Source organism: Pristis pectinata, chromosome 25, assembly GCF_009764475.1.
Source record: "Pristis pectinata isolate sPriPec2 chromosome 25, sPriPec2.1.pri, whole genome shotgun sequence".
In the NCBI taxonomy this organism is placed as follows: Eukaryota; Metazoa; Chordata; class Chondrichthyes; order Rhinopristiformes; family Pristidae; genus Pristis; species Pristis pectinata.
In genome coordinates, this window is record NC_067429.1 from 7,760,203 (window position 1) to 7,772,628 (window position 12,426).

Below are 12,426 nucleotides of genomic sequence, written 5' to 3' on the forward strand. Positions count from 1 at the left end.
ACAGCTTTCTTGAACAGCATGTTAGTGAACCTACAAAAGAAAATGCTATCTTAGATCTGGTCCTGTCCAATGAGACAGGTAAAATTAACAACTGTAGTTAGGGATCCTCTTGGAAAGAGTGATCATAGTATGATTGAATTTCTCATACAAATGGAGTGTGCAATAGTTCAATCTAAAACTAGTGTATTATGCCTAAACAAGGGAGGCTACAATGGGATGAGGGAGGAATTGGCTAGCGTAGACTGGAAACACAAGCTATATGGTGGGACAGATGAGGAACAATAGACTTTCAGAGAGATTTTTCACTGTGCTGAACAAAAGTATTCCAGTAACAAGCAAGGACAGTAAGGGTAGAGAGAGCCAGCCTTGGATAACTAAGGAAATAAAAGAAGGCATCGAGCTAAAAGCTCATGCATGCGAAGTCGCCGAGTAGTGGGAAACTGGAAAATTGGGAAAACTTTAAATAGCAACAACGAACCACTAAGCAAGCAATAAGAAAAAGGAAGATAGATTATGAAAAGTAAACTAGCACAAAATATAAAAACATAGTAAAAGTTTTTATGATTATATAAAGCGAAAAAGGGTGGCTAAAGTGAATGTAGGTCCCTTGGAAGATGAGAAGGGGGAATTAATATTGGGTACTGTGGAAATGGCTGAGCCTTGAATGACTATTTTGTGTCGGTCATCACGGTGGAGGATACGTCTGGCACGCCAAAGAGAGATGTTATGGATGCAATGGAAGATGAGAACCTCGATACAATCGCTATCACTATAGAGGTAGTGCTGAGCAAACTAGTGGGCCTAAAGGTAGATAAGTCCCCTGGTCCTGATGGGATGCATCTCAGGGTACTGAAAGAAATGGCAGTGAAGCATTTGTGATAATTGACCAAAATTCCCTGGACTCTGGGCAGGTCCCAGCAGATTAGAAGACAGTGAATGTCACGCCACCCTTTAAAAAAGGATGTAACCATAGGTCAGTTAGCTTAATGTCTATATTCAGGAAAATGTCTGAAGCTATCATTAAGGAAGAAATAGTGAGACATTTGGATAGAAGTGGTTCTATCAGGTAGACACAGCATGGATTCAGGAAGGACAGGTCCTGTTTGACAAACTTACTGCAGTTCATTGAAGATATAATAAGCAGAGTGGATAGAGAGGAACAGGTGAATGCTGTATACTTGGATTTCCAGAAGGCATTCGATAAGGTGCCGCATAAAAGACATCCATACGATAAGGATGCATGGAGTTGGGGGTAATATGTTAGCATGGAGGGAGGACTGGTTAACCAATAGAAGGCAGAGAGTTGGGATAAATGGGTGTTTCTGTGGTTGGCAATCAGTGGTGAGCGGGGCGCCGCAGGGGTCGGTGCTGGAACCACAACTGTTCACGACATACATTAACGATTTGGAAGTGGGAACCGAGTGTAGCGTTTCTAAGTTTGCTGATGATCACTAAATTGAGTGGAATAGCAAATTGTACAGAGGATGCGGAGCGAGTCTGCAGAAAGACATAGATAGGTTAAGTGAGTGGCAGATAGAGTACAATGTTGGTAAATGCGAGATCATCCATTTTGGAAGGGAAAAATAGAAGATCAGATTATTATTTAAATGGTGAAAGATTGCAGCATGCTGTTGTGCAGAGGGACTTGGGAGAGCTTGTGTATGAATTGCAAAAAGTTGGTTTGCAGGTGCAACAGGTTATAAAGAAGGCAAATGGAATGTTGGCCTTCATTGCTAGAGGGATTGAATTTAAGAGCAAGGAGGTTATACTGCAACTGTACAGGTGAGGCCACACCTGGAGTACTGCGTGCAGTTCTGGTCTCCTTACTAGAGGAAGGATATACTGGCTTTGGAGGTGGTGCAGGGGAGGTTCACCAGGTTGATTCCGGAGATGAGGGGGTTAGCCTATGAGGAGAAATTGAGTCGTCTGGGACTATATTCGCTGGAATTCAGAAGAATGAGAGGGGATCTTATAGAAAGGGATAGATAAGATAGAGGCAGGAAGGTTGTTTCCACTGGGAGGGGACATAGCCTCAAGATTCGGGGGAATAGATTTAGGACGGAGATGAGGAGGAACTGCTTTTCCCAGAGAGTAGTGACTCTGTGGAATTCTCTGCCCAGGGAAGCAGTAGAGGCTACCTCATTAAATATATTTAAGACACAGTTAGATAGATTTTTGCATAGTAGGGAAATTAAGGGTTATGGGGAAAAGGCAGGAAGGTGGATCTAAGTCCATGGCCAGATCAGCCGTGATCTTATTGAATGGCCGAGCAGGCTCGACAGGCCGGATGGCCTCCTCCTGCTCCTAGTCCTTATGTTAAAATAAAAGACTATTACAACAATCCGACAGTTACGTAGGATGTTATTCTAGATTTGTCTTTCATTGACTGAAATAAAAATCCCAAACTGCCCTTGCAGAATCTGAATTCATGCCTCTGGATCATTAGCCCAGGCCCCTGGAATTCTTCCCAATCACTTCACTGTGTACGGACTATTATCAGATAACATAACAGTTTAGACTAGTAAAGAAACAATGGACAAATTCTCAACAAAGTCATATGCTCAAAAGAAGGACTACTCTGTATTCTAATGCAGTTATTACATACATTCAAAACCAAAACAGTCATATTGTTAAACTAGAAGAGAAACTAGGGATGGGGGAGAAGATAGAAAAAGTGAAGCCAATGATCAGACCAGCTATGATCTTACTGAGTAAGCTCGAAAGGCCATATGGGCTATTTGTGCTCCCATTTCTTATGACATACAGGGGTAGGAGGCCCAGGTTTGCAAAACACAGGCTCAGCTGTGTTTTCCGTCCCTATGTTTTGCAGATCAGAAACCTCCAACCAAAAGAGCTGGTTGATGTAAAAACTATAGCCAAACATACTAATCCAGTCCAGATGAAGGGTCTCGAGCATTTCCCTTCACAAATACTGCTCGATCAGCTGAGTTCCTCCAGCAATTTGTTTCTTGCAAACTAATCCAGCACTCAATACCATCTTGCTTCAGTGACATATTACAGTCAACAGCATTTGGTTCACTCCTTTTATCAAATGGACTGTTAGGACATTTGAATACAAGAAAGAGTAGGAGTCAGCTATGTGGCCCCTCAGCCCATTCTGCCATTCAAGAAGATCATGGCTGATCTGAGCCTCAACTTCAATCCTTTACCCTGAGACTATGCAGCCCACTTCTAAATTCTTCAACAAGGGGAAACATCTTGCAGCATTTACTTTGTCAAGCACCCTCAAAAGCTTAAGCTTCAGTAAGATCACCTCTCCTTCTTCCAAATGGCACAGAATATGGGCCTAAAGTGCCCAATTTTTCCTTGGAGGACTATCAACAAATCCCATGAATCAGTAATCAGCTTGCCAACTCAAAAGAGCTGTAGAACAGTTACACAATGGGACAAGCAAAATAGAAGTTACCATTGTCTGATGCATTTTGAAAGGTTGCATGTAATCAGCTGGTGAACCAGTATCAGATGACGCTGTCATTGTACTCAATGTGGTCATTGGCTAATTCAATGTTGCTCCTTGTCTACTCTATGTGACCCTATACTGCAAAATTTGTGCTTGACTGAGAAGACAAGATTCAACTGCCCTAGCAGAGCAGAGAATAGCATCCGTTCCATTACAACCAGATTCTAAAGAGACAACATTCTCTCTCACTTTCTCTCTGATCTTCATTCAGTAAAGCTGAATTCAACGCAAACAATCTGCTCTCAGAACACCAGGACTTTTTGAAAATAGAATCCAGACACTACCAAGTCCTCTACTCCACAGTAATAAAATCACAAATCTGCTCAACTCTGCTGCAGTGTTTAAAGAGAAGAATTGCTGATTATAATAATTTCTTTGAACATCTGTCACAAGGCAGCATTTACAACAAAAAGCACTTTTATTCTTAATAATGATCACCATCTTGGCTCCCAGGACAGATCCATCAAAAGTGGTATATTGGCAGAAGGAAATAGCCCTTGGAGTCCTGAACATCAACTGCAGACCCAATGAAGTCCCACGGCATCAGGTCAAACTTTCCGATTACCCTCCTCTCTCAGCTGATGAATCAAGGCTCCACCACATTAAACAACACTTGGAAAAGGCACTGAGAGCAGCAAGGACGCAGAATTTACTCTGGGTGTTGGATGTTGAGCTCCATCACCAGAAGCGGCTTGGTAACACCAACCACACTCCAAGTTGGCTGAGTCTTGATGAACATGGCTGCCAGACTGGATCTGCATGCTGTGAGTGAACATGAGGGATAATCTACTTGACCTCATCACATCAATGTATCTGTACCAGATGCATTTGATTTTGATATCTTTATTGGTCACACGTACATCGAAACACACAGTGAAATGCATCTTTTGCTTAGTGTTCTGGGGGCAATCTGCAAGTGTCGCCACGCTTCCGGCACCAACATAGCATGCCCACAACTTCCTAACCCGTACGTCTTTGGAACGTGGGAGGAAACCAGAGCACCCAGAGGAAACCCACGCAGACACTGGGAGAACGTACAAACTCCTTATAGACAGTGGCCGGAACTGAACCGGGGTCGCTGGTGCTGTAAAGCATTACATTAACCGCTACATTACTGGTGAAGTGACTACAACACAATCCTTGTGGAGACAAGTATGCCCTCAAACTGAGGGCATGCTTCATCATGCTGTGCAGCACTCAAATGTGCTAAGTGAGATAATTTCTGGACAGATGTGAATATCAAACCTGAATAACCATGAGGGGAGGGGGGGAGGAGGGAAAGGAAGGGGGGGGGAGGGAGGGAAAGGAGGGGGGGGGGGAGGGAGGGAAAGGAGGGGGGGGGGGAGGGAGGGAAAGGAGGGGGGGGGGAGGGAGGGAAAGGAGGGGGGGGGGAGGGAGGGAAAGGAGGGGGGGGGAGGGAGGGAAAGGAGGGGGGGGGAGGGAGGGAAAGGAGGGGGGGGGAGGGAGGGAAAGGAGGGGGGGGGAGGGAGGGAAAGGAGGGGGGGGGAGGGAGGGAAAGGAGGGGGGGGGGAGGGAGGGAAAGGAGGGGGGGGGAGGGAGGGAAAGGAGGGGGGGGGAGGGAGGGAAAGGAGGGGGGGGGAGGGAGGGAAAGGAGGGGGGGGGGAGGGAGGGAAAGGAGGGGGGGGGAGGGAGGGAAAGGAGGGGGGGGGAGGGAGGGAAAGGAGGGGGGGGGAGGGAGGGAAAGGAGGGGGGGGGAGGGAGGGAAAGGAGGGGGGGGGAGGGAGGGAAAGGAGGGGGGGGGAGGGAGGGAAAGGAGGGGGGGGGAGGGAGGGAAAGGAGGGGGGGGGGAGGGAGGGAAAGGAGGGGGGGGGAGGGAGGGAAAGGAGGGGGGGGGAGGGAGGGAAAGGAGGGGGGGGGAGGGAGGGAAAGGAGGGGGGGGGAGGGAGGGAAAGGAGGGGGGGGGAGGGAGGGAAAGGAGGGGGGGGGAGGGAGGGAAAGGAGGGGGGGGGAGGGAGGGAAAGGAGGGGGGGGGGAGGGAGGGAAAGGAGGGGGGGGGGAGGGAGGGAAAGGAGGGGGGGGAGGGAGGGAAAGGAGGGGGGGGGGAGGGAGGGAAAGGAGGGGGGGGGAGGGAGGGAAAGGGGGGGGGGGAGGGAGGGAAAGGAGGGGGGGGGGAGGGAGGGAAAGGAGGGGGGGGGAGGGAGGGAAAGGAGGGGGGGGAGGGAGGGAAAGGAGGGGGGGGAGGGAGGGAAAGGAGGGGGGGGGAGGGAGGGAAAGGAGGGGGGGGGAGGGAGGGAAAGGAGGGGGGGGGAGGGAGGGAAAGGAGGGGGGGGGAGGGAGGGAAAGGAGGGGGGGGGAGGGAGGGAAAGGAGGGGGGGGAGGGAGGGAAAGGAGGGGGGGGGAGGGAGGGAAAGGAGGGGGGGGGAGGGAGGGAAAGGAGGGGGGGGGAGGGAGGGAAAGGAGGGGGGGGGAGGGAGGGAAAGGAGGGGGGGGGAGGGAGGGAAAGGAGGGGGGGGGAGGGAGGGAAAGGAGGGGGGGGGAGGGAGGGAAAGGAGGGGGGGGGAGGGAGGGAAAGGAGGGGGGGGGAGGGAGGGAAAGGAGGGGGGGGGAGGGAGGGAAAGGAGGGGGGGGGGAGGGAGGGAAAGGAGGGGGGGGGGAGGGAGGAAAGGAGGGGGGGGGGAGGGAGGGAAAGGAGGGGGGGGGGAGGGAGGGAAAGGAGGGGGGGGGGAGGGAGGGAAAGGAGGGGGGGGGGAGGGAGGGAAAGGAGGGGGGGGGGAGGGAGGGAAAGGAGGGGGGGGGGAGGGAGGGAAAGGAGGGGGGGGGGAGGGAGGGAAAGGAGGGGGGGGGAGGGAGGGAAAGGAGGGGGGGGGGGAGGGAGGGAAAGGAGGGGGGGGGGGGAGGGAGGGAAAGGAGGGGGGGGGAGGGAGGGAAAGGAGGGGGGGGGAGGGAGGGAAAGGAGGGGGGGGGAGGGAGGGAAAGGAGGGGGGGAGGGAGGGAAAGGAGGGGGGGAGGGAGGGAAAGGAGGGGGGGAGGGAGGGAAAGGAGGGGGGGGGAGGGAGGGAAAGGAGGGGGGGGGAGGGAGGGAAAGGAGGGGGGGGAGGGAGGGAAAGGAGGGGGAGGGAGGGAAAGGAGGGGGGGGGAGGGAGGGAAAGGAGGGGGGGGGAGGGAGGGAAAGGAGGGGGGGGGAGGGAGGGAAAGGAGGGGGGGGGAGGGAGGGAAAGGAGGGGGGGGGAGGGAGGGAAAGGAGGGGGGGGGGAGGGAAGGGAGGGGGGGGGAGGGGGGGGAGGGGGGGAGGGGAGGGGAGGGGGGGAGGGGAGGGGAGGGGGGGAGGGGGGGGAGGGGGGGGAGGGGAGGGGAGGGGGGGAGGGGAGGGGGGGAGGGGAGGGGGGGAGGGGAGGGGGGGAGGGGAGGGGGGGGGAGGGGGGGAGGGTGGGAGGGGGAGGGAGGGGGGAGGGAGGGAGGGGGAGGGAGGGGGGGAGGGAGGGGGAGGGAGGGGGGGAGGGAGGGGGAGGGAGGGGGAGGGAGGGGGGGAGGGAGGGGGAGGGAGGGGGGGAGGGAGGGGGGGAGGGAGGGGGGGAGGGAGGGAGGGGGAGGGAGGGGGGGGAGGGAGGGAGGGGGGGGGAGGGAGGGGGGGGGAGGGAGGGGGGGGGAGGGAGGGAGGGAGGGGGGAGGGGGGGGGGAGGGGGGGGAGGGAGGGGGGGAGGGAGGGGAGAGGGGGAGGGGGGAGGGGAGGGGGAGGGAGGGGGGGAGGGGGAGGGAGGGGGGAGGGGGGAGGGGGAGGGGGGAGGGGGAGGGGGGAGGGGGGAGGGGGAGGGGAGGGGGAGGGGAGGGGGAGGGGAGGGGGGAGGGGAGGGGGAGGGGGGAGGGGAGGGGGAGGGGGGAGGGAGGGGGAGGGGGGGAAGGGGGAGGGGGGGAGGGAGGGGGGGGAAGGGGGAGGGGGGAGGGAGGGGGGGGAAGGGGAAGGGGGAGGGGAGGGGGGGGAGGGGAGGGGGGGAAGGGGAGGGGAGGGGGGGAAGGGGAGGGGGGGAAGGGGAGGGGGAGGGGAGGGGGAGGGAGGGGAGAGGGGGAGGGGAGGGGGAGGGAGGGGGGAGGGGGAGGGAGGGGGAGGGAGGGGGAGGGAGGGGGAGGGAGGGAGGGAGGGAGGGGGAGGGAGGGAGGGAGGGAGGAGGGAGGGAGGGAGGGGGAGGGAGGAGGGAGGGAGGGAGGGGGAGGGAGGGGGGAGGGAGGGAGGGAGGGGGAGGGAGGGGGGAGGGAGGGAGGGAGGGGGAGGGAGGGGGAGGGAGGGGGGAGGGAGGGGGGGGAGGGGGAGGGAGGGGAGGGAGGGAGGGGGAGGGAGGGGGGGAGGGTGGGGGGGGAGGGAGGGGGGGGGGGGGGGGAGGGAGGGGGGGGGAGGGAGGGGGGGAGGGAGGGGGGGAGGGAGGGAGGGGGGGAGGGGGGGGGAGGGAGGGGGGGGAGGGAGGGGGGGGAGGGAGGGGGGAGGGGCTGTGACGTGACGCCGACCTCCGAGCCCGATGATGCCCAAGCGCGCTCCCGCCCAGCCTCAGCCCCCGGCCTTACCCGTCGCCTCGTCCTTGCTCCGCTCGGCGGGTCCCGGCGGCTGCGGACCGACCGGAGGCTCCGCGGCGCCGCCGGGACCGAAAGGGACCGCGACGGGAAACCCCTGCAGCGCCGCCATCTTCCCCTTCCCTCCCTTCTCCCGGCGCGGATTGTGACCTCACTACCGGCGCACCGAATACTCGTCAAGGGACTACTGGGACCTCTAGCGGTAGAGGGTGCGAACTGCACCAAGAGCACAGGCAGTGGGCTGGGGAGGAGATAATGTCCTTTGGCTAAAATTATGGAACTTTTTTCTGATATAATAATAAACTCACCTGTGTTCTTGGCAATATCAGTCCTCTTCATTGAAGTATGGTTCCATGGGCGCCAGGAGCTCAATAAAAATGGGGAAATTTGTATCAATATCACAAATATATCAATGCAAGTTCATCAAGGTGTAGTTTCTGTTGCAATACAAGTAACACAGCAGCTAAATTGGCACCAGATAATTTGCTTAAGGGCTAAACATCTCCCTTTCCCTTTTCCAAATAGCACCGTGGACTCGTTCCTATCAACAATTGGATTATTCATTCACTGTTCATTGAGTTATACAGCATGGAAACAGGCCCTTTGGCCCAAATCATCCACACCGTCCATTCGGAGTGGATGTCAATGTGGAACCATCAGTCTTAAAGGGCGAGAGTTCTCTCTACTGAATCATGGGCGAATGAAAATCAAAAATTGCAGTTATAGAGTCATAGGAAGCAGGCTCTTCGACCTAACATGTCCATTATGACCAAGGTGCCTTCCTAAGCTAGTCCCATTTGCCTGCATTTGGCTCATATCCCTCTAAACCTTTCCGACCACATACCGATCCACGGACACGAAAATTGGTGGGAGTTGTGGATAGTGAGGGAGTTTGTTAAAGGATACAGCAGGATATAGATCAGAATCAAGTTTATTATCACTGACATATGCACTGAAATTTATTGTTTTTGCGGGAGCAGGACCAGTGCAAGACATAAAGTCATAAAAACTACTGTAAGTAACAAAAATAAATAAATCATGCAAAAGAGGAATAACAAGGTAGTATTCATGGGTTCATGGACCATTCAGAAATCTGATGGATCAATTGGAAATATGACCAGAGAAATGGCAGATGGAGTTTAATTGGACAAGTCTGGATCTAAGTCTAAAGGACTGCATGCCTAGTAGAACAGAGGTCCTTCAGTCCTGCTGTGTATTACACAAAGGTTTTGCATTCTAACATCTGGAGTGGATTTCAATGTGGAACGGTCAGTCTTAAAGATCAAGAGTGCTATCCACTGAATTGTACGTGAATGAAAATCAAAAACTGCAGTTGTATAGTCATAGAGTAATGCAGCACAGAAGCAGGCTTTTCTACCCAACATGTCCATGATGAACAAGGTGCCTACCTGAGCTAGTCCCATTTGCCTGCATTTGGCCCGTATCACTCTAAAGCTTTCCTATCCATATACTTATCCAAATGTCATTTAAATGTCATTATTTTACCTGCCTCGACTACTTTCTCTGGCAGCTGGTTCCATATATGCACCACTTTCTGCGTGAAGAAGTTGCCCCTCAGGTCCCGTTTAAATCTTTCTCTTCTCACCTTGAGCCTTTTCCATCTAGTGCTTGGTTCCCTTTCCCTGGGTGCGCACTCACCCTACCTATGCCCACCATGATTTTATACACCTCTATAAGGTCACCCGTCAATCTCCTACGTTCCAAGGAATAAAGTCCTAGCCTGCCCAACCCCTCTCTTGAGTCCTGGCAACGTTCTCGTAAATCTTCCTTGCACTCTTTCTTGTTAGAAAAGAGTGACCAAAACTGTACACAACACTCCAAGTGCGACCTCACCAACAACTTGTACAGCTACAACATAATGGCCCAACTCTTATACCCAAGGCCCTGACTGGTGAAAATATGAAATGAAAACAGAAACTGCTGGAAACACTCAGCAGGGCATGCGACATGTGCGGAAAGGGAAACGGAGTTAACGTTTCAGGTCAGTGACCCTCTCAGAACGGGGGAAGACAGGTGATAACCAGAGTAAGACTTAATTAGCCATGTGGTTTTGCCACAGCATTGTACTGAATTGTCAGCCTGAATTAACTTGACAAGACTGCTACTGCCACCTGAGTCAAGGCTAGAAATATGCTGTACAAATAACAATTCTAATGCATTCACGCAGAGAGAGTATTGGCAGCTTTTTAACAGCGGAATGGCACCAAGTTAAAGCCAAGCCAAACGTGCATACACATGACTAGATTGTTCGATAAATGTGTTCCAAGCCACTATGCTAAACTGGGCTTAATAGCGGGGGTGGAGTCAACAGTGGGAGAAGGTAGGATCTTGGGGATGTACAAACAAAGAGAAAACAGACTTGAGTTTTTAATTTTAATGAAAATTTACAAACAACTGGCAGCCTAAACCGAAAAAGGGAAACTGGAAATACTCTGCAGGTCTGGCAGCATGCATGAATTGTGAATAGAGAAACAGAGTTAATGTTTTAGGTTGAAGACCCTGTCAGAACTTGAGATTTTTTAAAATTCACTCACGGGATGCTGATGTCACTGTCAAGGGCAGTAATTCTCTCACAGCTTTGCACTTGAGTGGTTAGTGGTTAGATGCCTTGAACAGATGTATTTCTTGAAGCAAGGATACTCCCATTACTGCTGTTGCAAAGAAGATGCAGAATTTTGAACCAGCAGCAATATATTTCCAAGCCAGCATGTTATATGACTGAGAGAAGCATATAAGTGCTGACTTTCCCACGCATCAACTAAAAAGCTTATGTCAGTAACTGCAACCATGAAACTACCGAATTGTTGTAACAACCCACTTGTCTCACTAATCTCCTTCAGGGAAGGGAATCTGCCCAGTTTACCAGTCTGCATTATTGATGACTCTAGACTCACCAATCTTGTTGACTCCGAACTGAACTCTGAAATGGGACGTCAATCCAGGAAGCAACAGCAGATGGAAATTGGATGTCAGCCTTAGCGGAGATGTTCATATCCATAGACTAACAAACTTTAAGAGCGTTGTGACAGTCAAAGGCTAATAAACTACTATTGATTACCAATGCCTCAATGACTTGGATCTCATTTCTCGAACAATTTTAAGTAATCAAATTAGTTCCTAAATTAATGACATGTTATTCCTTTTCACAGTGTATTATCATATCCCTGACAAATCATTCCGATCAAGAACAACACAGAAGGCACTGGAGGAACTCAGTGGGTCAGGCAGCATCTGTGGAGGGAAATGGAGAGTCGACATTTCAGGTCAAGACCCTTCATCTGTACTGGAAGAAAAGAGGGAGATTGCCAGTATAAAGAGGTGGAGGGAAGGAGTGGAGCAAGAGTTAGCGGGTGATAGGTTGGTCCAGGTGAGGGGGGGTGAAGGGCAGATAGGGTCGGGAGTGATGTCAGAAGCTTGGAGGTGATTGGTGGAAGTGACAAAGGGCCAGAAGATCATGGAATATGATAGGAGTGGATGGTGGAACATGGAATAAAGGGAGGGAGGTGAAACCAGTGGGAGGGGTGTGTGAGTGATGGGCAGACGGAGAGCGAGAGAGTGGGGGAGTAGCAAGAGAGAGGGTGATGGGGGCCAGTTGGATCGGAAGGGACAGAGGGGGAGCAGTTACCGGAAGTTTGAGAATTCCATGTTCATGCCGCCAGGAATATGAGGTGCTGTTCCTCTAATTTTCACTTGGCCAGGACCAGGCAGTGGAGGAGGCCGTGGACAGACATGTTGGTGTGGGAATGGGAAGTGGAATTGAAATGGCTGGCCAGGCGGACGGAGTGGAGGTGCTCCAGCGCCTTTCGTGTCACTCAAGATTCCAGCATCTGCGGCCTCTTGCGTCTTCATTCTGATGAAGAGTCCTCTGCTTGTCCTCACACAGAGACTGGAGGGTACGTGGAACGAGCTGCCAGAGGAAGTGGCAGAGGCGGGCACAATTATGATGCTTAAAGGCATTTGGACAACTACATGGATAGGAAAGGTTTAGAGGGATATGGGTCTAACACAGGCAACAGGGACTAGCTCGGATAGGCAACTTGATCAGCATGGACGTTGGGCCGAAGGGCCTGTTTCCGTGCTATATAGCTCTATGATTCTATGTTCCCGTTAACTCTGTTTGTCTCCATGGAGATGCTGCCTGGCCTGATGAGTATTTGCAGTATTTTCAGCTTTTATTTTGGATTTGCAGCAGCAGCAATTTTTTTGCTTTTGTATCCTGGCTGAAGTTACTTTAACTCCTTATCACCAGCATCTGCAGCTCTTTAAAGCCCCCTAATAATAACCACCTGGCATTTTCCATCAGTGAACTGGAGGTATGCCCAGGAGTTCATCTGGACTGTTCCCTAGCGGTGTCTTAGATAAGTCACAGACCAATTATTGACCTGACCAATTATTGATTGTGT

At 52.7% G+C, this 12,426-nt stretch overlaps 1 protein-coding gene across 1 annotated transcript in view; it reads right to left on the reverse strand.

Moving 5' to 3' along the window:
* med1 (mediator complex subunit 1) overlaps positions 1–8,124 on the reverse strand; it is a 47,011-nt gene extending 38,887 nt beyond the window's left edge. The window contains exon 1 of the mRNA XM_052038542.1: positions 7,997–8,124. Within this exon, the coding sequence (XP_051894502.1) occupies positions 7,997–8,114 (118 nt within the window). The 5' untranslated portion in view covers positions 8,115–8,124. The remainder of the gene's footprint in view (positions 1–7,996) is intronic.
* Between the last annotated feature and the right edge of the window lie 4,302 nt (positions 8,125–12,426).